This window comes from Osmia lignaria, chromosome 11 (genome assembly GCF_051020975.1).
Source record: "Osmia lignaria lignaria isolate PbOS001 chromosome 11, iyOsmLign1, whole genome shotgun sequence".
Lineage (NCBI taxonomy): Eukaryota > Metazoa > Arthropoda > Insecta > Hymenoptera > Megachilidae > Osmia > Osmia lignaria.
Window position 1 is genome coordinate 4,123,689 of NC_135042.1, and position 24,921 is coordinate 4,148,609.

Below are 24,921 nucleotides of genomic sequence, written 5' to 3' on the forward strand. Positions count from 1 at the left end.
ATGGATTAAAATGGGTTAAATCGGTGAATTGAAGATTTCCGTCGAGTTCGTTGGACCCTGAGAATATCCTGATGGCAGATTTTGTAACCGGTGATCGGTATTTCGCGCTCGCGATTACGCGACCGAATTCGAGGCGGGTATCGTCGCGGTTCGACAGAAAAACGAGCTTTCAAACTGGCCCAAGTGGAAAAGGCGGGAGCAGATTTTTCGAAAGAGGCAATTATCGATTCGTGTGGTCCCACGATCGCGACCGTAGCAAGAAGCGGATAGAGACATCGGCCACATTCCACGGGTACGAAAGGCACGCCGAGAACCCAATAGGGACCTCCAACTTTTCTCTCTTCCTTTATCTCGCTCTTTCTGTGACCGTCTTGCTGTCCGTTTTGCCCTTTCTGTTTAACATTTCGACCGCACAAGGACCACCCAGAACCATTCTCATTGCCTGGCGCAATATTCAATACACCCCACGTATATCAAACACGCGAAAGAAAGAAATGGAAAATTATTGCAAAAGGATCCGGATATCCTGTGATTTCTGCCAATTTTTCAGACATTCGTCAATAGATGTCTTACCTTGTTAATAAAAAAATTTATCGCAGTAATTGATTCGATCGGACCTAGAACGAACCTACTCCAGTGGTCTACACTTATTACACTTCTGACTGACATAGCTCGTAATTGTGAGACTTCCTATTTATATACCTTATCATTAGGTAACAGTTCAATATCCTCTAGAATTGTGTCTATTGTTTGTTTGCACCAGTTATCTCAAACTCGTACATAAAATTCTTACTTTTCGCAATTTTTAAGAATATCTCGTTTCATGATCATTTGAGGAGTCAAATCATCTTAAAATAACACTTATGATATATCAATTTGAAGCTTAAAATTTGATGAAAATAACTACATATGTACATACACATGAAATGAAAATGCAATTAGAAATTCTGAGTAAATTTCTATTGTATCGAACTATGACCTGATTTTTGCTCGTTTCTGGAAATCCTTTTAATAGGAGGAAACTAAGTCATGGTTAAGGATTTATTTAACCCGTTTTCAATTTCCTAGAGAACAATATAGGCTAAGCTCTTCGAATTTCTTCCACTTCTCCATTATTACATTGCAAACTGCATGTCCTAATTACACTTAGGAATTATTGCACCTTGTTTCGAAAAGGCAGATTAAGTTGAATTCTCTTTAACTAATCCTTTCACACAGAAAATCCGATTACGTGTAAATGGGATAGGGTTTAAATGGAATTTTAACAGATTGGTTGTAAAATCCTCCCAAACGTTTATAGATGTTGCAAATCTTCATCTTTGCTTTGCAAATGCGTGGAATTCCCAAGATTAATATAAGGAAAAGTACAACAAAGAGTGCTGCTTATTAAATTACATTACATTCATTAAAACATCTCGCGGATGTGTCTGCAGTTACAATTAATTTCTAAAAGAATTATCAAAAAATTTTGTCTAGAAGCATCCAAATAAATAATAAATGAACTATTGTTGGTTAATTTTCATTATAGCTCATTCTAAAGTAATTTTTTGAACTGTTTATATTTCTGCAAATTTGTCTGAAGAATTTAAAAACAAGAATACGTAAACTTGAGAAGTGCATCAACGTTAAGGCACTGACGTTCATTAGGCAAAAAGTCATTTACTATATTTAGAGGAGCTATTTGACGTCACAAGATTCACGATTGTTTTCCTTTTCCGCATCGTTTTTTAAATTTACCGTGGAATAATGCTATAAGTTGATGTAATACCTACTCGGCTTGATAGTCGAGTATTAACTTTTAATTTGCATTTCGAAGTGATTATTGGTTACAGTATGCATAATTAATATACTCTTCCGCTCAAAAGTCACAAGGCACTTACTTATTGAAATTTCATAAACATTAAAAAAAAAAAGGATTATCCTTTTCTCTCTGTCCTACGACTTCGAGCGGTAGATGTGTATTGATGACACCCTGACTGGTATAAAATTCAGCTAATTTGTATAACAAGTAGACACCATAAGCGGACATTAAAAAGTCGGCAAAATGCATTCGTCACTCAGTAATTTTCAGAAAACTATTGTATTTCCCGCGAAACACTAATCACGTTGACTCATTTAATAAAGCAACTGGCGCCAGTGTGATGTTTCCTTTTTTTGTTTTTCGTGCTTGTTTTTTTTTATTTTTGGATCACAAAGATGCATACATTTTCTGGGTAACATCGACTGGTTAAGTCACCACTTAACCCTATCATGGCGTGTTTGAACCGGAAGTGAAATCTTGCATGCAAATAATCAACGAACTGACGCACGCCACTAATTTCTCGCAGCTGCGATGACAGATTTGTAAAATAACGTTTACGTGGTTACTAATTTTAGTTTAGTCATATTTGCAATGTAAGCCGAGTCAAATTTCTCTCATAATTTTGATTGAACGATTATGAAGATGATTCGAAAATTGCAGCAATACTTTGAGAAGAAAACTATATTTTTTAGAGACAAGTGGTAAATTACAAAATAATTTTGGTAGGGAGATTAAATCGTGTAAATGAAAAGATTAAATTAGTTTTGTAAAGATAGTTTCATTTAAGTGAAACTTCTAATGAACGAAAGGTGAAAGTCAATCGGATTAGGCAAGTATTAACTACCGAATATTTGCCTTATTTGCCTCTGGTTTTAAATCTCATTTACACAAAACGGATAATTCTTAATCGGATTAATTCTTAGGTGCATGCAGTAGGTGCTTTTCTGTCACAAGTTGGTGATGATTAGACTATTAATTGTATATTAAAATTTTAATCCTTAAAATATTTAGACTAAAGTCAATTGTATAAATATTTTAGTCCAAATATTTTACAATCCAGAAAACAAAAATAATACACATAAATGTATAGTCATCGTCGATTAGAAAATTCATTGTGAGAATCATACATTTCAGGGAATAAAATTCTGAATTTCTAATGATCGGCGCCGTTTATAGCCGTACCGTTTTAGAATCTTATTAACATCTTCATCGTTTAATTAATAAACAAGCACGGGCTTTGCGAGTGACACACTCTGCGAGGAGCAGCATTTTAATTTAACCAGTTACCATACGTGACCGTCCTCACGAGTTTTTTTTTTCCACTAGATACACTCGATTATCTGTGTCTACTACACAGAGGCGAAATTTCACATCTTCTAATGCAATTTTTAACGATAACGTAGGAACATGTACGATTACTTTGAATCATTTGAAAGAAACGTACAACTTGAGTGATTAGTGCAAACACTATATCGTAGAATTAATTAGGTAGCTGGTTATTAATGACGCTGATGTAGAATTTTGAATTTTGTTAGTAGCATAGAGAATTAATTTCAGGATTAAAATTTAATTAATTCACTTGCTTATTCTTACTTGAAATTCTTACTTGTAAAGGAATTTAAAATACTGTATCAATCTGTATCTGGATCAATCTGAATCATTGAAAGGCAGACTAAAATGTCAAGGTTTCTCTACAAGAGATAGTGAACGTTGAAATTCGTAACAAACGTGCGAGAACGCACGCGACAGGTGGACAGAGTTTCTAGGAGGTACATATATCACCGATAGTTCGAATCGGCACGCGTACTTCCCCAACCGGCGATGACCCGCATAATCCCATAAGAAGTTGAGTAACAGTAGAATGAATTCGGTCGTGCGACGTTTAACTTTGATGAAGACACTGAACCACTGCTTCTTAGCCATCCCCTGCTAGTCCTTACCCCTTTTATGACTCTCAGAGGTAGTTACCGGCCTTCTAATCTGACGGATTAACTTTCTGATGCACGGAGGGTGCAATAACAGCTTATTAAATTTAATCGGATGAAACATCGTATCAATTGACGGATTCTTGCTTTTCGTGCAATTAACGTTAAACAAATTTGTAACACTATGGTTCTTAATCGGATTAAATCTTCGGTGCATGCAAAAGTACTTCTTCCATTATAAGCTACTGATGATTAGGTTACTATTTGTATACGAAAGGGGTGCAAATATTAGTGCCCAATATATGGTGTACCGTAAGGGATGCTTTCAAATATAATTAAGTATACAAAAGTTGGTATAATTTACCACTTAATCCTGCGTCAATCTTGACCGAACTCTAGCAAACGTAGAACAATATTAATTAACTGAAGTAGAAGTACAGTTGGGACACTTGGGGATTTCTCTCTTAGTCAGATGCAACAATTCAAGGAAAAGCAATTAACAACAAATGAAATGTTATTTTTGTCATTTTCACTTCACCGGCTGATACTATTCGCATCATGAATAACGTCATACGAGATCCTTATCTCTGTTGTTATATAACATTCCTGCGTATCTTGATACACGTATTACGTGTCCCCGCGATTTCTCGGACGTTTCTGTTGCACTTGACCCCGAAAATGAAGCGTGACGTAGAGCGGCGTGAACGCGTGTGCCATCGTAGGCGCGAAATTCTTTCGCAAGTATCGACGAGACAGGCGTAATCATTGTGAAAATTGCTACGTCATTCTGTTAACCAGTTTGTACCGTAAGAGACCGATAGCAGCGAAAGTAGAAGGATGAGACGGAACAGGTGGGTCGACCCTGTTTCGAAACCTTCTGACGTCTACTTTCGAGGATCGATCCTATTTTAACCCGTGATATCTTTCACACTACTTTTCATCTCCGTGTGATGTCACGGACGATTCAACCGTGACATCAAAATCTACAAACCGTTAGCCTGATCGTAACACGATTTTCAAGGTTGATGTAATAGAAATCGCTTACTTATCGTTAGTCATAGAGTAGGGCTAAAATTTAACACCGTAAGAATGAGACATACATTTCTGTTCTAGCTGATTGTTTTTTATTTTAAATAGGGATAAAGATAAGTTTGAATGAAATTTGAATACGACGATGGGAGCATTGGTCTTGGACCAATTTAGAGAATTCAGACTTATTCAGAAAAATGCCAATTTCTTCATATTATTATAATTAACGGAAGTACGGAAAGTGGACAAAATGATTATCCCCCTTGTGTAAATGAAAATAAACGATATAAATACAACTTCGATGCGTGGTATGATATTGATTGTGTACAGTATCGCACGAAACAATGCAATTAACTCGAATCAATTTCCTGTTAATGAGAAAATGACATCTTGGCGGTGCTAGGATATATTCCGGGAAAAAGCGTATCAGAGAAATATCGTCCGTTTATTCATAGAAGTACCGTCATTTCTTTTTAATGAAGAATCTTCAACTTCCTTCGAACTAACAAGGGTTTTTCGCTGAGTAACAAAATACGTAGCGGAAATCAGTCTAAGGAACAGTCGTCAATAATTAAAAGGCGAGGAGAAAAAATACGGAGTCAGGGTAGCAAATAGAAATCATTCATCAATCGTAAAAATTTGTCTACTGAAAAAGTCTTGGACGACGAATCATCATCGTAGATCCTAGTAATTGTCATCTTTCATCGAGCATTCGTTTGTTATCGTCCCAATCTCGTCTGCAATTAATAGACGCCTGTTGCACGATCATCGAGACCTCACAATTATTACTATTATCGTCATCTTCTCTATTATTAACGTTGTTATGTCTGCGGAAACGTCTGTGTGTAACGCGCACACACGCTGGACGTTCTGACGTCGACGAGTCGTCTCTTTAATTGCACGTTCGAGAGACGAACACCGTCCCACGAATGCGTTGCATACAAAAATGTTGTTTTCTGAACGGCATATCTCGGATTTCGGTACGAACGGTGTCGCGCCTTTGTCGACAACGATAATTAACAGAATCGCGCGTACGACAGCGCTAATGACGCAAACCCTGCTCACCTGTACCGGGATGCCCCCACGGAAACGGCCCGCTCTCGGTCTGCCAGTCATTTATAAAAACACATTAATACAATGTTGATTCTCACGAGAGCAAACGAACCGGCTAACGATGCGTCTTTCGTTGCGAGCGCGGAAAAACAACTCGCGTGCCGACGAAGGAACGTTCGAGCAGCTGCGAGTACTGAGGCATCCTCTGCCTGACATACCGAAGAATCTGAAGCACGGCACGTGAATTCATGTCAGATAGTTCTTAAAAGATGAATATTAATAATAAAAGCGTGAAATGGCAACATCCGAATCCAACAACTGAAGGAAGAACGAAAGGAAAGATGATAAGGATTGAAATTTTGACATGACAACCCGATTTCGTGCAAAGGAAAAATTCAATTTCTGTACTGGAATCTTACGAAAAAATGGAAAAATATCTTCGTCCAGAAATTTGCAAGGACACAGCGTCCATCCATCCATCATCATCATCGCTTCAACGAAGACAAAGTTGATTTTCAATGATCTGTGTGACAGATGGTATCGCGGTGTGCACCTGCGAGAGTGGAAGGTTGTCGGAACGTGCCGGTATAGGCATTGAGACTTCCACCGCGAAGTCTCCGGGATCGGCTCGTTTAGATGCCCGGCATCTACTACGCGACGTGGAGTGGGGATAGAACCGATGGGTGGGGGTAAAGTGGTCGCTGACGGGGAGTTATGAATGAGTCGCGGAGTCCTGACCCACGAGTGTCGCATGGAGGGGGGCCAGCGCGAAGTAGGAGCGAAGAAGGGGATGTCTACCGTCGACAGGAGGTGGCAGAGTGGCGGAGGCGGAGGAGAAGGAAGAGAGAATAATAGAAGAGAAGCAAAGATCGTAACGAGAGGAAGGAGAGATTGAGAAAGAACGAGAAAGCGAGCGAGCGAGCGAGTGAACCAGCCAGCCGGCTGGTTGATGAAGGAAGGGTGACGATTGAGTGGGGATACTTAGGTTTGACCGAAAGCGGGGTGTGGGCCACGTGCTTCGATGCCTTTACAATCGTATATAGGCACCGGTCGACCGAGTGCCCACTACCATACACTGTGATAGTCATACACTCGGTCGGGCAGGAGATAAAGGAGGAAAAGGAACTCTTGTCGAAGAAGGAAGAAGAAGTCGGCGAGTGAGGAAAAGAAAGGAAGTGAGGAAAGAAGAAGAAGAAGAAGAAGAAGAAGAAGAAGAAGAAGAAGAAGAAGAACGGTAAAGAGAATACACAATAGATAGAGAGGGAACGGGGCAAGAGAAACGACCTACCGACAAGCAAGGCAGACGGACAGAAGTCCACCTTCCACTTCCATTCCCTTACGTAGGTTCACTCCTACTATAACGACGAACGAACAAGCCTGCCTATAGCTGGCTTCTCCTTCTCTGTTTCTATACCTACCTACCTACCTTCCTCTGCGCCATGGTTAACTCGGACAGAGCCGAGAGGTGATACACTCGATACACTCAGCCGGACGAGGGCAACGAATACCTCAGTCACCTCCTGACATTCGGTATGGTACGACCTTACCCCACTGGCGCGCGACTAACAAGGTGCCGCCAACACAAGGGCTGAGAATATCGAAAAGGGTCCGCAGACGTTGCCGGCGAAAGGGATATATACCACGAGACGAACAGAGACACGCAACTCGGCCAACGGTATAGAGAAAAGGACATTTGAGAGAAAAAAAAAAAGAAACCGAGGACCACCCTTACAATTATCGGTGTAATCAGACTGATTCTTTTTTTTTCCTTTCCACGCGTAACTCTCCCCCGCCACATTCTTAAGCATCTACCTCCCCCTCCCTGAGACGGCATTCGTGTCACCCTCTTCTCCCCCCTCGTATAAGAATCAGTGCGTCGCGTGTGTCAGGACCAGTGCGAAACGGATTGTGATTCGGTGCGGACAGTTTTTCACCTATAGTAATTGCCCGTGCCCTCGCGGACACACCGGGCTGCCCGCGCGTCCTCCGATACACCGAGCGTCGCTCGTCACAGTGCGTTTTATCGACGAATCAGAGGGGTCAGGGTATCGGCAAGCCGTAACAGTAGCGGCGCGATACATTGGCGCTGGTACACGCGGAGGATAGGATACGTCTCGCTTGCTCCTTGACTGCCACGCGCCACCGCGAGTGTCCGCGTGCCACCAGAGTGATCAAGTGCTATGCGATTATGACAGTTGCCGAGGATACCGCGATCGCTCACGATCGGCAAATGACAATGGAGGCGATTCTGAGCCGTGACCAAAGGACCACTTCTCACCGAGTTCTCGATCATCGTATCACCCAAAACGGACCGACCAAGACGTCCCCCAGCGGTCTGACAACATCGACGAAATGGTGCAACAGCCGGGAGACGAATGCCCGATACGCGAGAGTAATCAGCCCGAGATTGCAAAGAAACGATCGCGATCAAAGACACTTATCGTGTGATTCGTACCTCGTACCTGCCTTCTACGACGATCGAGGGATGCGCTCGAGACACACTCCATCTGTCACTACGACCACGTGGCTCAGTAAGTCTACCAGAACTCTAGAACGCGTCGATGGTCGAGTGCCAACGACAGCCCCGGCAAAACTAGCGCCTTTTTAACCATCTTGATCTTTTCTTTCCATTCGAAAAAATAAAAGTGCAAAATAAAGAATTTCACAATTATGAGTTTCTAGAAAATTTTTAAAAAATCGAGGATAATTATATAATTATTATAGAACCTATCTCTCATTACACTTTAGATTATTTTGTCTTGACTAAATGTTTGTTGTCAGCATAAAAATTGCATCCTCCTTCCGGCTGCAACGGCTTCTCTGAATTGATACGGTCAGATACGTTTCTGTGTCATTGTCTCGATTGATTTATTCCCCTACGAATCAAATTTATACACATCGTTCGGTTACAGTCAGCGTGTAACGAGTTACAGTTAATGGAAAAACGTGCCTCGTTGCATAGGTGTCATTCATTATCGCTTTACGCATCTCCGTTCGATGTGCAATGCGCGTCCTATGCATCTGACGCTGACTCACGTAAAACCAATGCTTTCTTACGTAACGATCGTCCAGCATCTTTCCTCTATTCTATTTTCTTCTCTACGAACCTCTTACTTTTCTATCGTCGCGTCGAAATTTCACCCTTCGCGCGATTCGTTCACCCCGTCTCACCTGTTGCATCGAGGCTGCGCCTGGTCGACCAGCGCTCCTATCGTCACGAAGCTTACCGTTCGGAACTTTGCAAAATCCGAAGATAAATCACGCGTTTTGCTGAAATTCGAACGTAAGCGGGAGTCTGGCAAACGTGATCGCGCAATGTATCTTCTTTTTTTAGTTTCGTCTATCCATTGTCCCTGGTGGCATTCTCTGTCAATGTTTGACGTCACTTTTGAACAAGTCGATGAACGCGTTAGTCATCCTTCTTGTAACGGTCGTTCTTATCGATTCCTCTTCGTCCGGTTCGAAAGTGATCCGTTCGCGTGCAACCTCCTCTTCATCGATCAATTACGAATCGCGAGAGAATTTGCCACGAAATCGACGAAAAATGTGACACGGACGCGCCCACCTGTTGAACGTTCCTGATTGAATTTTCACGGGTCGTCTTGACTTCCGTGTATTAAAAATTCGAGTGGGTCGAAGCGTCTGCAGCTGGAGGTTCGTTCGGTGGAAGATGATGTAAAGAATAGACGGAGAACGGGTTAGAATAAACAGTAGAAGACGGTCGACACGTACCGCGACCTACCGCAACGCGCACGGATCCGGGCATGGGCATGATCTGGATGATAAGGGGGTGGCGGGACGGGCGTAATGGGGTATAATTGTCGCGAGTAATGCGAGGACAGTGCGTCATTACCGCATTTTTCAACATCTTCTTGCAGGCGAGCAGAGATGCTCCTTGCACCGGCTTAGCGCGACTTAACTTTTTTCCAAGCGGTCGCGGGTTCTCTGGAATTTCGTTGGAACGCCGGAGCCGTGGCATCGTCGTTGAGGTAGGTCCTAGAGTGTACCGTCGACACCGTCCAGGGGGGCTAAAGTACGTACAAAAGACGCGAGTGTCGACCGTTAGATGACCGGCTACCAAAAAGCGCGGTAATCGGCCGTCGTTGCGCGGGAAAACGTCATCCGGTTAAGTTCGGTCTCATCGATGGTTTAATTTTTCATCTTCCTTAAAACCCCCGGAAAAGATAAAAAATAAAAAAGATTTAATTCGAAGATAATCGCGGTAGAATTGTTAGTCGAAGCAAATGCGATGATGCGTTCCAGGTGGCAAGGTTGCAACGTCGCGATCCACAGGTGGTTCTTTCCATTTCTTACGGCTTAAGAATGCGAACTTGCTCGAAAGAGGCACTCATCGTCGCAATTCCCTTCCCGGACAAATTTGGACGGTCGCGGAGTGGACACATCGGTATAGTAATTAACTTTCAGCGGCAGAAAAATGTGGCACAATTAAAGAAACAGGAGAAAGTACACGATGCGTACGCGTACGACAAGAAAGGAAATATAATCGTACATGTTAAGATCATTTACCTGGGATCGGTGGCAACTTCTGGTACGATAAAAATACTTGCTGCATTATTGAATAGGTACTTGTTTCCAAGCGTGTACGCTTCTTTCGCGCACTTGCTAACGGATAATCCGTTTCTAATTGCGCGTTTTCCGTTTTAATCGTCGTTCCACTGAATCGTCCGTTTTCTTCCCATTCCACAAACGCTGAAACCGGCTGCAAGCACGAAAACCTCTCGGTTTGTTGTTTCTTCTAAACGGAGCGGGGCGAAATTTTATCGAGGATCATGCCGGAGTGTCGATCGTCGAGCTCACGTGGCCGATGCAAGTGCGTGCAAGCCAATTCACGTGACCATCGTCGAAACTTGCCGCAGTGTGACCTATCTATATTCTCGGCCGAATTCCATTATAATCTGCTCGATTAAAGCTGAGACTCGTGCCTTCTAATTTATCGTCGTACGCTTCTGGCCGTCGAATACCAAGAATGAACTCATCGGAGGCTCGAGAACCGACAGCTTGAAACAATTATCATAGTCTGTCTGGCCAACTATTGCCCTATGATCTGTGCGCAGAACCGTTGTCTTCTTGCGTTTTCTCACCTTGACCCCTCCCACGTGGGCACGATTGGCCCGCGGGGGAGGAGGCGCAGAATCGCATGGATGCACGCGACCAGACACGGTTTTTCACGGGGAGCAAACTTCCCTGCGGCAAATTACTCTCTCGCCGAGACGCGAAACGCACTTAAGAGCCGCTCATTAATATGCGTTAAGTGTCCGAGGTGTCTCCCTGTCCTCCCCCCTCGTTCTCTCCTTTTCGCTGTATCTCTCTCTCTCTTTCTTTGTCCGTTTATTTTTCTCCTTGCGACTCGGGAACGCGTCCGTCGTGCACGTTGCATCACGCGTAGCTGCACATTGAAATTAAATTCGTAAGCGCCCCTGCGATCGAACAACATACCTACATTCGCTGGTCCCTGATGCGACCGTTAGATCCACGTTCTTTATCATTTCTTTCGGGAATCTCTTTAGAAACGGCTCAGATTCTGTTTAATTAGACTTCTAATCGATAACTAGATGATCTGAACACGATAGATTGTGTTTGTTAACGTTGGAACAGGTGGTTTGATCAGCTGCTTAAGGCTTCGCTGGCTGCGTCTCTTTATGGTCCGCCACGAGCATTCGCGAAACAACGCGGTTTAGATGAACCCTCGCATTACAAATCCATCATAAGGTGTTCATTGGAACATTGAAGACGGCCGGTAATATCCTGGAGGGAGGGACGAGGGTATTTAAACGGAGAAAAGGGAACTCCGGTACGCGGTTGGCCGCGGTTGTTATACATCGTCCGAATGCGTACGCGACTGCCGATGGTTTGTCGTCGCATCGGTGGTGCACGTGATTCCAGGCCCCTCATCAAGGCTCGTAACTCGTGAAATAATGCGACGACGAATTCGCGTGGATGTAATTCGACGAGCAGTGATCCCGAAACTGCCGGATGATCATAAGACGGCCTCGATCGGAATCCTACCATTTAGGCTCTCACTATCGGCGAAGGGTGAACCAACGGCGCGGGGGGGATGTACGACGGGATGGTAGAAACAACAAGCCGGAAGCTGCGGAATAATTTCTCTCGAGGGCATCCACTCTGAAACCTCTCACGTCAAATCCCTTATTGCTACAATTATTCTTATCGCCGACAATTCATTTAATTGCGTATCGAAACGTTCGGTTTGTCGACAATGGAAGTAAGAATCGAAGAATTTAAATTTTATTACAATTTTACTTGATCTCCTTCAAATCTTTCCTTATAGGATTGTTACGCACTTTAGTTAGTTCAAATCTAAATGAGGAAAGATCGTCGACATTAATGATGCAGTTGAATAAAACTTGAAATTTATTCAGAAACCTAAGCTGTCAACGGATCGTGACTTTAATTATTTATAGGATTATTTTGATTTTCAGGGTTAGGTAGTCTTTTGGTGACTCTGCTCGTGGTCTCAGTGCACGGTGCTCCGACGATGACCCTCGAAGACAGACGACTGAGCTTACCCCCGAAGTGGGTGAACCCATGTGGCCTCGCTGCCGAAGATTTTAACGGTGATTTGGATGTGGTGCAGCTTACAGATTCGCAGCTTTTATCGCAAGTTGTTGTTCAAGCGAGAACAGCCCTGATGCACGCACAGCTTTTTCGTGATGATTACGTGAGTACCTTTTTACAATGATATCATTTTGCTGTTCTTCTTTAGGTTTCGTTGCGTTGTCCTTCCTTTCCAGATAGAGTCAATTAAATTGCTGGTAGTTATTTTGAAATATGGTGTTTCAAAAGAATCTCTTCTTGCAATTAGAAAGTAATTGGAAAAATTAGAAGAATTAGTCTCTTATTTTGCTCATTGTCAGTGGAACGTTGCCTCATTTGTGACACATTTTTTTTCTTTGAAATTTGAAAATGTTTCGTCAATCAGACATAAAGATTAAGTTCATCAATGGTTCAATAATTACCGACGTGACTTCTGATGGGGGTCGGACGGGGAAGGGGGGCATCAAGCGGAAGGCAGTTATGGCAGTACTTCCGGTCGTACGGACGTTGATCGTAGAGTCACACACAGACCTTCGAAACAGATCTTACGAATCGTTTTTCGTACGATATAGTCCCGCTTCATTTTCACCTGTCAAAATCTTACTTTCATCGTTTCGAAAATTTTCTTTATAATCTGAGGTGCTACCTGTTTCTCTAAGGCATAATGAAAATGACCTGTATTGATACTTAAAACTGAAATTAAAATGAAATCTTAAATTGAATAAAATTTGAAATATTTGATATTTTTAATAAAAAATGAGAAAACATATTATATAGACACAGAGTAGCCTGTTCGAGTAAATTAAAAGGGAAACAAACGTGGTTGCAACGTTTCGATCCAAACAAGCTCAAAAAAAGGGCAAAATTTGTTGAACAGTATTATTTGCAACTTAAAATATCTCTTTATGTAATGGCTGGACTTTAATGTTTGAATATTATCGTCGATTGGAGAGCGGCCGCGATAAGATTATCCCCGTTTCTTTTATTGCGAGCAATACCTAAGTACATGTATCTTTTATTGCTGGTAAATACAGAGTATCCTTCCAATCATTGGAAATCAAATTCCTCGGTACCGCGTGTGTGATATTTTGGCAATCTAGCAGCATAAAATTATTGCACCAAAAGAATAATATTTATGATCCATATGAAAATATCCAGGAGTCGTGAAATTACATCTTCACTTTAATGCTTTCAAAATTGGTTTGGAAAATACAGGAAGTTTGAAGGTTTCATCAATTTTTATGATAATTGCTTTCACAAAAAATTTGTATCTCCATAATTGTTGAACATACGTGCCTCGATTTCTTTTTTCAATCAATTTTTCTGTTTTATTCATTAATTCATTTTTATAGCACTAAATGTTAAAAGTTTATTTTACTTCATTTGGAATGAAAAATTTTTACCATAAAAATTCTTTGCTTTTGCATTTAATTATCACGCCAAGATTTCTATTAAATTAATTAATCCAGTGTAGTAATCCTTAGTAGCTGAAGAGTTAAAGAGACGTGCAGGAACCAAAGGAAAATCCTTCGTTCTCCCTTTAAACATTCCCTACTGACATAGTTCACACAGCAGCAGGTAGCTCGCTCCGTTACATTTCTTTTTTCCTGAATATCATCAAATGTGTAAGCGATCTCGAGTGGGAGGGGGTGAAGGAAAAAAAAAAAGGAAAAGAAAATAGATCCGTGCGACCGTGCACGAAGATCCTTCGTTTCGAAAGAATCTTCCCAGCCGATCGTGCCTTATTATCTCTAACCAAGGACAATAAATCACGGTCCGGGTTCGGCCTCTCTCGTTGCTCAAGGTTCCTCTTCTGAAACGATCCGAAAAAAGAGACGTGGAAACCGCAACTACGGATCGAAGCTACGGTTACACACGCGAAACTTTACTCTGCTTAATTTTCTTTCTTTTTAGGATAGATTAAGCTCGTCCCTCCTCCCCCTAGTTATGCATCGTGCACACGTGTCGACACGATTCCGGGTCTCCAGTTAACTGAACGTCCTTACGTGCCCGCCAAATTCTTGGATCTCGTCAGGCTCATCCTTGACGATCGTTCCACGTGCTTCCTGTTTCTTTATACACTTCGGGACGCGTTCGGGATCCTTGTATGCAACCTGCAGTTTAAATTACACTGCGTCTTAGACCACGTTTCTTTCTATTCTTCCTTAACCCTAGAAGGATCAAGCAGGGAGCTCGTTGGGTCTACCAATTAGAAAATATATTATCTTTTCATTTATGCTTCAAGATTAGTAGAAATCTGATTTAGTGATGTTTGCAATGATGAACCAACTAATTTAAAACCTATAATTAGCAAATATCTGATTTCCAATTCTATTAATTTTTTAAAGAAACACTTCATTTAGTTACTTTTGCAACATCTTGTGCCATTAGGAACCTGTATGCCGTCATCTTTCGAGAAACTCGTTTAAAAATCGAAGTCGGACAATTGGTATCCTTGCTTTGTAAAGGAATTAACATTCATTGCGTGCGACCGTAAAGGGTATTTGTGTGTTCCTTTGTGCGTATAGGGCCCGTTCCGCCCTGTGGTCCCACCAAAGTCGTTGTGGAAACGTTACATCACTGTTCGACGATACTCGATACCGATGTTTTCTAAGTCAGCGCATAATCCGATATCGCTAGCAGCCTTTCTTCCTCTGCCTTTCTCTTTCTTTTCCTCTGGTTTCTCGAAACGCATCATTTTGCTTCATTCGGGAAGGAAAAGCAAGTTTCGCGATGGTCAACGGTGTTCCAACGAGGAGAATCCAATGGGACGTCCCTGATGTTGATAGCGACTGTTGGCGACGCACTGTCTGGTGGTCCAGTGACGTCACTTTCCTGGTCTCGTTATCGTTTCAACGTCGGCAAACATTGTGTAGAGGAAAGGCAGATTAGCCAAAGGATACCGAGAAGCAAGGAAGTTTCGTGAGACCGATTTTGCTCCCGCGTGCACGTGGCCTGGCTTCGTGATACTATTTCGATCCGCGAATCCTTTTGTTTGTTTGTCACTTGTTACTGCTACTCACTCTTTGATTGGATTAACTCCCTCACATGGAATGTTAGGTCTCTTTGACCCAGTATTAAATTTTGTATACGATTATGGTAACATTGTTGCGAGGTCTCTATTTACATCAGCATCAACAGCCGGTACTTAAAATTTTTATTATTCTGCTCATTACACTCTTCAGATTTAATTGTCTGAATATAAAAAATTCAATCTTTTATCCTGAGAAAAATGTAGCAATCTATTATTTGTACAGATTCCACTGCAAAAGTAAATTTCTACAAATTGCAGAAGGGTGTAAATCATTGAGGGTAGGTGGAATTGGGATTGAAGTTAGAAAAATATGTCAGTATTGAATGAAACGGTACGAATCGCTGTTCAGTGAACAGAGTAGCAGAAAAATACGTGTCGTAGTGCGTACTGAATGTATCCAGGCGAGTAAATGCATTGGCGGGTTGTATATCCGGTCTGCGCTTTAGTATGCAGGCGGAGTACCGGTGCGGTGTATAGATGCCCTATCCTTGGCGGGGAGGGGCAGCTTCCGATTCTGATTTATTGGAATCCTCCGCTTCCGATATTTTACCCGATTCCTTCACGTACCGACGCGCATATACGCGACTCGTAGACGTCGGACTTCCTATCCATCGACAACTGAATATCGTATATGTAATCGCATATACATTGGTCATGACACTTTACAAGGACGTGTCACACAATTTTCTATTCCTGCTACTATATCCAATTTTAATATCTGAAATCTAAAATCCAAAACAAAGACACTATGTGCCGGATACGAGTCGCAACAAAAACGTATAAACAGTCTAGCATGATTTGATGACATAAAAGTATTGGGATATATCACTTATGGCATATCAATTTAAAGATTAAGCTTTGAGGAATATTATTATATACGCGCGCCTTTCATTATGATTCTTAATACAAAATGATTAGTTGTCAAATACAATGAACATCAAAGCAGTAGATGGGATATTGTTAACAGTCTGACACAATTTCATGACAGAAAATTATTACAAAATAGCACTTGTGATGCATCAATTTAAAGTTTAGAGTCTGATAAAAATGACTGTATAAACGTTTCAGCAAGATTTTTGATACAAATGAATTGATCATCTGTCAGAATCGACTATTATTGATTTGACGAAAAATTCGAATTGAAATTCGATTTTCGTCGACAAGAAACGATTTCCTTTGTGTCTCGCGAGCCATTCGATCGTTTCGAGGCCGTCACACCGAAATTTTATCACTTCTAATAAGCGGCGGAAGGGTGAAGCCGCGCTAGAAGAAAGACTGAGAGACTAATTGATTTTGACGGGTCCTCGGTAGTACCGCAGAGACCATACCTACTCTCTTGCCAGCCTACTTCCTGTCAGTTTTCAGCCACGGTTTTACGATTATTCCGTGCCCCGGTGTGGCCGACGAGACTTTTACGAGGCACAAAAGACCCGCGTCTCAGATTTGCTCGCCGCCAGTGGTTGTTAGCGACAATTCCTTTCATTCTTCGCTTTTTCTTTTTACCCTGTTCTTATTTATCCGTTCTTTCGCTAAAAACGTTCCTCGTGATTGCCTTGGAACGAAGCAACAGTAACAGAGATATACCCCACGCATTTCACCCGACCCATTCGTTTCGAAATCGATAATACACCACCTTTCCTAGACAGGAACAAAATGTACAGGGTGTACCATTTGCAATTATCTTTTCAACTATTCAAATTCACTCCATTTTAAAAGGGTCAATAATGATAATAATAGTTTGTGATGCAACCAATGACCGTTCTGTTTTGGAAGGTTTTTATAGCTCCATGGTGGGTTTCGTAACCCATCAAAGGATCGATTACCGATCAAAGAGTGCGGTTAGCTTTGGTTACACTGAAATCTGGTTATATATGCTCGGGATTCATCCCTCTCCAGTGTTTAACCCTTTTGTTGTGGTATCTATTGTGTAATAATCGGATATCAATCGTTAACAATTGATCAAATTAATGTGTTATTATATTATATTATATTAAAGTTTTAATATTTAATGTTTCCTGACAGTCGGGTGATTCTCAGGAATGCTGTTTGTTTGTCAACGTATTATCGCAGTTTGCAGGTCGTAAGAATAGTATCACGCGATGATTATTTCCATTCCTGGGTCAGATAAGGGTCCGGATAACTTTGTTATCTTAGCGCGGCCCAGCTGGTCCGAGGCGCGAGGTCGAAGACACGTTCAGTGATAGTTCTGCTCGTTTGACGTACTTAATTAATGAATGAAAGGGTTAAGAAAAGTTCCTCTCTCTCCCTCTATAACTATACAAAACGTGCACTCATTTGAGTCACACAATTCTCTTTTCAAAGAATTTCCTTTGAAACGAACCTGCAACTAAATTGCATCGCTGTTATCAAATGAGCACACGCTTGAAACGATGTCTCTAACGTTTCAACGCGTGCCAACGTTGACCTTCCATTAAATCCATTTGGAATAATGCGCTCGGTAGTGAAAATTTCGTGGAACGTGGCCTCCGATGGACCATCCCGAAGCGGTGACACGAACCGAGAGGGTTTCACCCTTCGTTCCCTCCATGTGACAATGATTCATAGCGTTTAGAGTTTTCGCTTCTGAATTTAACAAGGAGCATCGATCAGTTAAGCTAAGCAAGCGTCTGGCTTGGCGCCTCGGTTTCCAAGTAATTTCTGGGTAAAAGGTCTAGCTTTCGCAAGTTGACCCACCTCTCGGGTATTCCCAAAAAGTCAGCAACGTAGCCGAAGTCTGCTATTTCGTATAGGATAGCCTGGGTGACTATGCTTACTCATCCGTCCACGTTCCCATCGTACCAGGAATCAGGGATATCGGGAGTGCTGCTGTTGGTGCTCGTTTAATCGGTGACTAAACCCGCTAACCTGTTATTGAACCATACTGCTCCCATAATGAAAGAGCCGTGCACAAAATTTTTGCATATGTATGAACGATTGGTGATGAATACCGTGCCCGGTGTATCAGGATAAAGACGTTTAGTGTTTCATGGCCGATCATTGGTACCCTTGGTGTGCTGATACTGGTAATTTACGCGTAACGTGAGACCCAGCTTGATGAAATTATTCTTTCTTCGTTAAGAACTTTGATACCTTCTTGTACTCGTTTTTCATTTTTATTATCCTGACGATTATGTGGGCAAAAACTGGTTAACAAGCTGTATACTGGATTTAGTACCATTTTTCGAGTAATATTAACCTTTTGCTGTTGTATATTACTCTTAACCACTATATCGAGGATACAGCGTATATTTTTGGCCTTTGAAGTTTCCCTTTTAACGCAAAATAGATATTTAGTTTCTTGATCAAAAATTTATAACTACATCAGAAGAATATGCTTGCCTTGGGCCTTAAGCGAATACAAATGTAAAAGGTTAAATTTTGCATATTTTCTTTAGCAACTTTATATGTGGCAATAATGCAATTTTTGTGGTGTGTTCATATCGAAGGAAGGAGAACGATGAAACTGAATGCTTCTACAATTTTTTCTTTCACTCATATCAGATTAATTGCATATTTACAATATGCATTTGATTTTATAATTCTAGGCCAAACGAACCTTCAATATCGACTTCGCCGATCTGCATTCGACATTTAAGGATAATCGTTACGACTGGCTTCCTGGACTGAACGAAATTCCCAAGCAATTAGGAGAAATGCTGGATCAAGAGTACCTCGATAGATTAGAGGTATGTATGCAATATGATTTGTCTAGATAATATTTTTTCAAAATTCAATCTATACAAAGATTGTCCTAAGGATATTATTTTTATGAAAAATTGTTTCTTCTTTTCACAGCTCGACACAGCCCTTATTGATGCGTACGAATACATGCAAAAGTATGCAGTCGGCTTGGAGCAAATAGTTTGGGACCAAGAGGATCTTCAGCTTGAGTTTCGCAATCAGTTCGAGCAAACGGAATATAAACTGCGAACGGTGAGTAACAGATTTTTGTCTCCGTAAATAGTAGTACAAATTACAATGTTTCTTTTGTTTCCTTCGTTAAAAAAAAAAAAAAAATATTGCACCACTTTCACAATAGTACTGCCTAACCGAGTATAATTAGCCTGAATCACGTTACGATCCATTGTCGCAAACGAAAGAAAAAAAAAAGTACTTTGCTCATTTTACGAGTTTTACGCAAAACCTTCGAAAGTAATTGTAGACTTTATAGTCGTAAAATTGAAAAAAAAGTAACTTTATGAGTTTATCGTTCATTGGAATCCACTAGTTTAAATCGTTCTTTTGTCATGCCGATTTCTGTTCGATTTCTCTGATTTCTCGATATTTTTTTTGTAAAGAAAATATTGTGTTTCAACATTTTTTCATCTTTCTGAGATCGAAATTTTTTTCGTTAACGATGACGTATGTATTATTAAGTTTGCTGACTTCATTAAGTTTTAACCTACTGACCACCGACGCGACGCCTAAGCGTCCTAATACACACTATTAGATATTATGTATATTTTTTGAGGCTATCACGCACCTTATGTAAATTTGGGGTTCAACCGATCCAGGTACCACCATTCAAGGGTTGTGACCTGCAACCTTGCCACCTGCGACTGTGGTCTGCAGTGGGTCAATTCATGTATCCCCATTTCCTTCTCAACCAAAGGGTGCAAAAACCCTTCACCAAACATCCACTTAATTTTCTACAATCACCACAGTCCAATAACCCCCGAAAAATATTCTTTTGCAGGTTCTCTGCGAGCTGCAGGTAGCGTTAGTGGAACGTCAGTTATCGTCGCGTCCCGACGTGACCCGTGACATCATGTCGCCCGAATTTCGTGCGATATCATCATCGGAAACGTTTCGAAATTTACGCGACTGGTTAATCTTCCGGGACTACATGAACGGCCTCGAGTATGTGGTGCAAGTGTTCGAGCATCTACGCCGAAATTTGCAGTCCTGAGGATGGCAAGGCGGAAGCCGAAGAAGGGCTACCAGACGACGACTCGCGCATCTCCGGAAACCGGAACCGCGTACCAATCTGAATGGCGAGGTGTCGTCATGAGATTGGAGGTGCGGAAAGACGGTAAAAGCGAGCTTAGGCTTGCTCTGTCAAGCAGGCCCAGAAGCTTTCGATATCCGTCCCGGTTTCTTCGAGATGCGTTTCACCACGAGGATTATCCGTCATGGGTGCTGTCAGCAATGGACAAAGCTGTTTCGCCTATCGATATTCCTCCATCGTCTGGTCGCAAATCCAGTTCACTTCCATGACTTTCAGACAGAATCGATTGATTTCCGTCGATGACTATGTGCTGGGAACCAGAGTCGTGCAATCATCAGCCCGGATTGGCTTTCGCCGCCCTTTACTTCACGATCGTGCAGACGCGTTCGTTTTTGTCCGTATCCAAAGTGTCGTTATTAAAGTGTTAAGATGGGTAGTAAGTGACAGACCACGAAGAGATCAGTCAGTTCCGAATGACATACTCGAAGGAAAAATTGTTTCGATATCGACTTCTTTCGCGTCGACCGGTATAGCTGTTTACGCCCTATCCATTTTAGATTTCTTTTACCTTGTAGCATTTTTATCATTCAATCGTATCTAGTTTTTTTTAGAATATTTTAACAGTGAACTTGTAGTGTTTTTTTTTTTTTTTACTCGTGTGAACAAATTTGGGTAGTCGAAAATGATAAAACAGTCATGCCGATAAAACGTTTCAAACGCATTTCGATTGAGGAGTGTTTGATGGGGTTTGAAGGCGTTTGAAACGGGACGCGAAACGAAGTACGGAGGGAATATAGGATTCGGAAGGGAATCCGTTTAAACGAGCTTGTGCACCGCAGCGGTATTATATCCTAAGTACACAAGAAAATACACAGTATTCGCGCTTTAACTTAAAAGTAAGAGAAAATGAAGAAAAGAGAAATCGTACGCGTGGTTATCACGCGAGCAACGTTATCACGAAATGATGACGTCCGTTGAAACGTCGTAAACGAGCCATCCACGTTCCACTCTTAATCCTACATGATAATTTATTTGACTAACTGTAATATTATTATTATTATTATATTCATATTTATTCAGATTATTTATTTTATTTTTATAAAGATTTTACATTGTCCGATTAACTGTATTTAAAGTGTCTAGTTGAGCTTAAAAATTATCTAGAGCATAAGAGAAACAGAAGAGGATATATTATTAATATTATTATTATTAATGTTATCAGTAGAATTTTAATGGTATCGTAGGGGAAGAAGAAGGAAACGCATTGACGCTGCTGCTGCTATTTCCCTTCGCTTGACCGTACCTCTTCAAGGTATGAAGATAATGTAAAGATAAGAGTACCATCAAACCCCTCCCCCCGTTACTTCTGTATCTTATTTATTTTCTTTTCTTTTTTATGTAATCACACGAAACCGATTTTATCTCGACATTTGTTCGAACGAGTGGTCTTTTTAGAGGAATCTTTTTTTCCTTCTTTTTTCTTTTTGTTTTGATACTCACACGAAATTGTGGCAGGCTCAACGAAACTCACCCCTCAATGGCACGAAAGTATTATTTCATTTTTATTTAATCACTCGTGATATTTTTACGTTTTTTTATTTTTTTAGCATTTTATTTTTATTAACACTTTGACGTCCCTTGTCAAGGATGAACTTTTTACCTCACTTTTATTTATTTTATTATATAACAATTACAATTTGGAAATTGGTAATTTTTATTAAAAATTTTTTGACTCCACAGGCTAATATATTTTCTTGTAGTTAAAAAAATTACAAGAGCCATTGATTCCGTAAAATATACAACCGTCAAAGTGTTAAAAAACCAATAATATTTTTACCATTTTGAGATGTAAATTTTCGCGCCAGAAAAAGGGTGGGTCACGCTTTGCCTTGCACAACAGTATTTGCTCGAAGATGATCGACCTTGCAGACTTGTATCGTACTTAATAATTTTTCCTGCTGAAACTAATTCTTGTTCATTTTATTGGCGGCCTATAAGCTTACCTTAAAATAGTCCTTTTTTTTTACAAGCGTCTAACATTTTCAATGTCATATCATCGTGTCTGTGATATGCATCGTCGAACATCTCTCAAGTAAAATGCTTGTCATGCCCGAATCGAAATACCTGATTCTTGTGCCGAGGAAAGAGGAAAGGTCGAGAAATGAGCAAGAAAGAAAGAGAAAAAGAATGAACGTGTGCATGTGTGTGTGTAAATGCGAGAAGAAAGGCCGATCTGTGTGGCAATGTCGATCTCGTAAATCGATCTCGAATGCGCATTTCATTTTATCACATTATTTTATATATTTTTTATTTAATAGACCGTCGTTTGTTTCATTTTTTTTAAGCATCAATCATCTCTTTTTTTTTAGTAAGAAAGACTGCCATTTTAGTTCGGTTTCATTTAACCCTTTCGATAGCAATAATAATTTCTTTGGCAATTAATAAGAAACATTATTCAAAATTTTATTCCTGAAAATTAAAGCGAAGGGTCATTAAAATTGATAGGTTGGCAATTAGATCCGCGATTTTTGCATTCTCTTTCCTGTAGAATTATTTGTTAAAATTGAATAAATAATAATTTTCAATTAGGATAAGCATCATTTGGATCAATGATATTTTGCTACATTATTTGGTGATTTTTAATTCCTTGCAGTGGGGTGGAAAAAGTTGAGGATTTAGTTGTTAATCTACTAAGGAGCAGTATTAAAAATAAGTTAATTTTAATAATAATCTGAAATCAAAAATTCTTCCATGCTCTGAGAAATAAAAAATCGAATTCTCATTTATCCGGAAAGTGATGGAAAAATTATAAGAAATGCGGCTAAGCGTAAGAATATGGTTATGATTATAACTAATTTAGTCATCTATCTGTGAAATAATTATTTAGAAAGCTTGTTAATAAATTGATGATAAATAGTAATAGAAACTGTGAAAATTCATTCTAATAGTAAACTTTGTATTTTTTTAAATTCACTATAATTATAAGTATCTCTTTCTCTCTCCACTTACCAAAAACGTGAGTTCTAAATATAACAACCAAGTCATAATTACGATCATTCTTGCATGTAAGATCTTATCATTTTCCAATCACTCTCAGATTAATAAGCATACGAATTTTTATTTCTGTGCCAAATTACTCAGTGAAAGAATCTTTAATTTTAGATAATTACCAAAAGTTATCTATATTTAACACTGTCTATCTCAAAACATTAACGACGGTCACTGATGACTGAAACCACGAATTTAATACACCTAATCAAATAATTAAAAATGGAAAATTTTAAATAGTACTAATATTGTACTATTTAAATAAAGTAGCAAGTGAAATGGCTAAATAGAAATAATAGGGTGCCTTGCTACATATGGCCATTTTCACTATGGCGATTAGCCTATTAAGTAACGAAAGGGTTAAAAATCGAAAAAGTGTTAACGAGCCATAAATGAATATACTCATTAGGAAAGACTTGAATGTTCCACTCGTAAGCAGCAGCGCAAGTTCGAACGTCTATCAGCTAAAGACAATCCTACCGATTGCAGATAAGGATTTTGTCCTTTTCTTTTCAAATAGAATTTTTTTTATCAATCTGTCAAAATTTGTATTCGTATCTGAATCAGTGTGTAATTCTTGTGTAAAGATACATGGAACGTGCCAGGTAGAAATTAATAATCTTTCTGAAAATATATTGAAGGGAAAATGAAGATAACTAGGCACGTTCTATGAGATTGATGCAGGCAATATACAACAAATTTCGTGTAGATTAATTACGATTGCTTGGTGTATGTTGTACATAAACAGATTTGATGATATAGAAGCTACAAAGTATAATTATGTATGTGAATATGTAACCCTCTTGGGGGACACACGAACCCCCAAAATGCCCGCTCCGTTGTATCATATTAAACCAAAGACAGTTCTACATGGTATATCTTGCGTTTTCATTTGATTTTAATCACACCTTTCTTATCCATCTACCTTCCCATCAAAACTGTATCCATATGGAAGATTGAGGAACTTCGTGATCCATTTTCTTCCAGACCATTGAAACGATTTCAATGATAAAAAATGACGGTATGCGGCAGATGATTAGTTGCTAATTTTTCTGCCGGTGTAAGTTAGCCTGGTCGTTTCCCATGATCAATGGCCGGGTCGTCGTGTCTTGGTTGCTGTCTACATTTTCGATGTTTGAGAGGAAACGCGTAAGTACATGATCATCGTCCCGGCCACGGCTCTGTCCCAAGCCGCCGTGTTTGCCCATGCTGTTAGCTCGTTGTCACCGGCTCTTCCCAACTTATATACCTTCTCATAAGGATTTTCACTTCACTCGTGCTGACGTTTGTTTGACGATCCCTGCCCCGGTCTTCCCTTCTGTGTCCTCGCCCAGCTGGTTTCCTCAGCGCCGCAAAGGTGTCAATGTTTTGCCTATCTATTAAGATCGTTAGCCCTTCTTCCTGCATACAACCCCGTGTCTTTCCTTTCCACGACAATCTTCCCTATCACGATTCCATTACAATTATTTCATTTTTCAATTCTTGCTACTAAATAATAGTAGAAGCA

General features: G+C 40.4%; 1 protein-coding gene across 1 annotated transcript; it reads left to right on the top strand.

Moving 5' to 3' along the window:
- The first annotated feature begins 1,212 nt into the window (after window positions 1-1,212).
- On the top strand, window positions 1,213-24,290 carry LOC117603719 (uncharacterized). The gene is made up of 5 exons (XM_034323132.2): window positions 1,213-8,339; window positions 12,270-12,508; window positions 18,964-19,104; window positions 19,214-19,351; window positions 20,115-24,290. The coding sequence occupies exons 1-5, from the start codon at window positions 7,997-7,999 to the stop codon at window positions 20,325-20,327; spliced, it is 1,074 nt and encodes a 357-aa protein (XP_034179023.1). The 5' UTR covers window positions 1,213-7,996; the 3' UTR covers window positions 20,328-24,290.
- Window positions 24,291-24,921: the final 631 nt, after the last annotated feature.

What these genes read in the sequence shown, in the direction of transcription:
- LOC117603719 (XM_034323132.2), top strand. Translation starts at nt 7,997, where the DNA reads ATGACAGTTGCCGAGGATACCGCGATCGCTCACGATCGGCAAATGACA. An exon ending in CACTACGACCACGTGGCTCA is followed by an intron (nt 8,340 to 12,269) that starts GTAAGTCTACCA and finishes TTTGATTTTCAG; the next exon opens with GGTTAGGTAGTCTTTTGGTG. An exon ending in AGCTTTTTCGTGATGATTAC is followed by an intron (nt 12,509 to 18,963) that starts GTGAGTACCTTT and finishes TTATAATTCTAG; the next exon opens with GCCAAACGAACCTTCAATAT.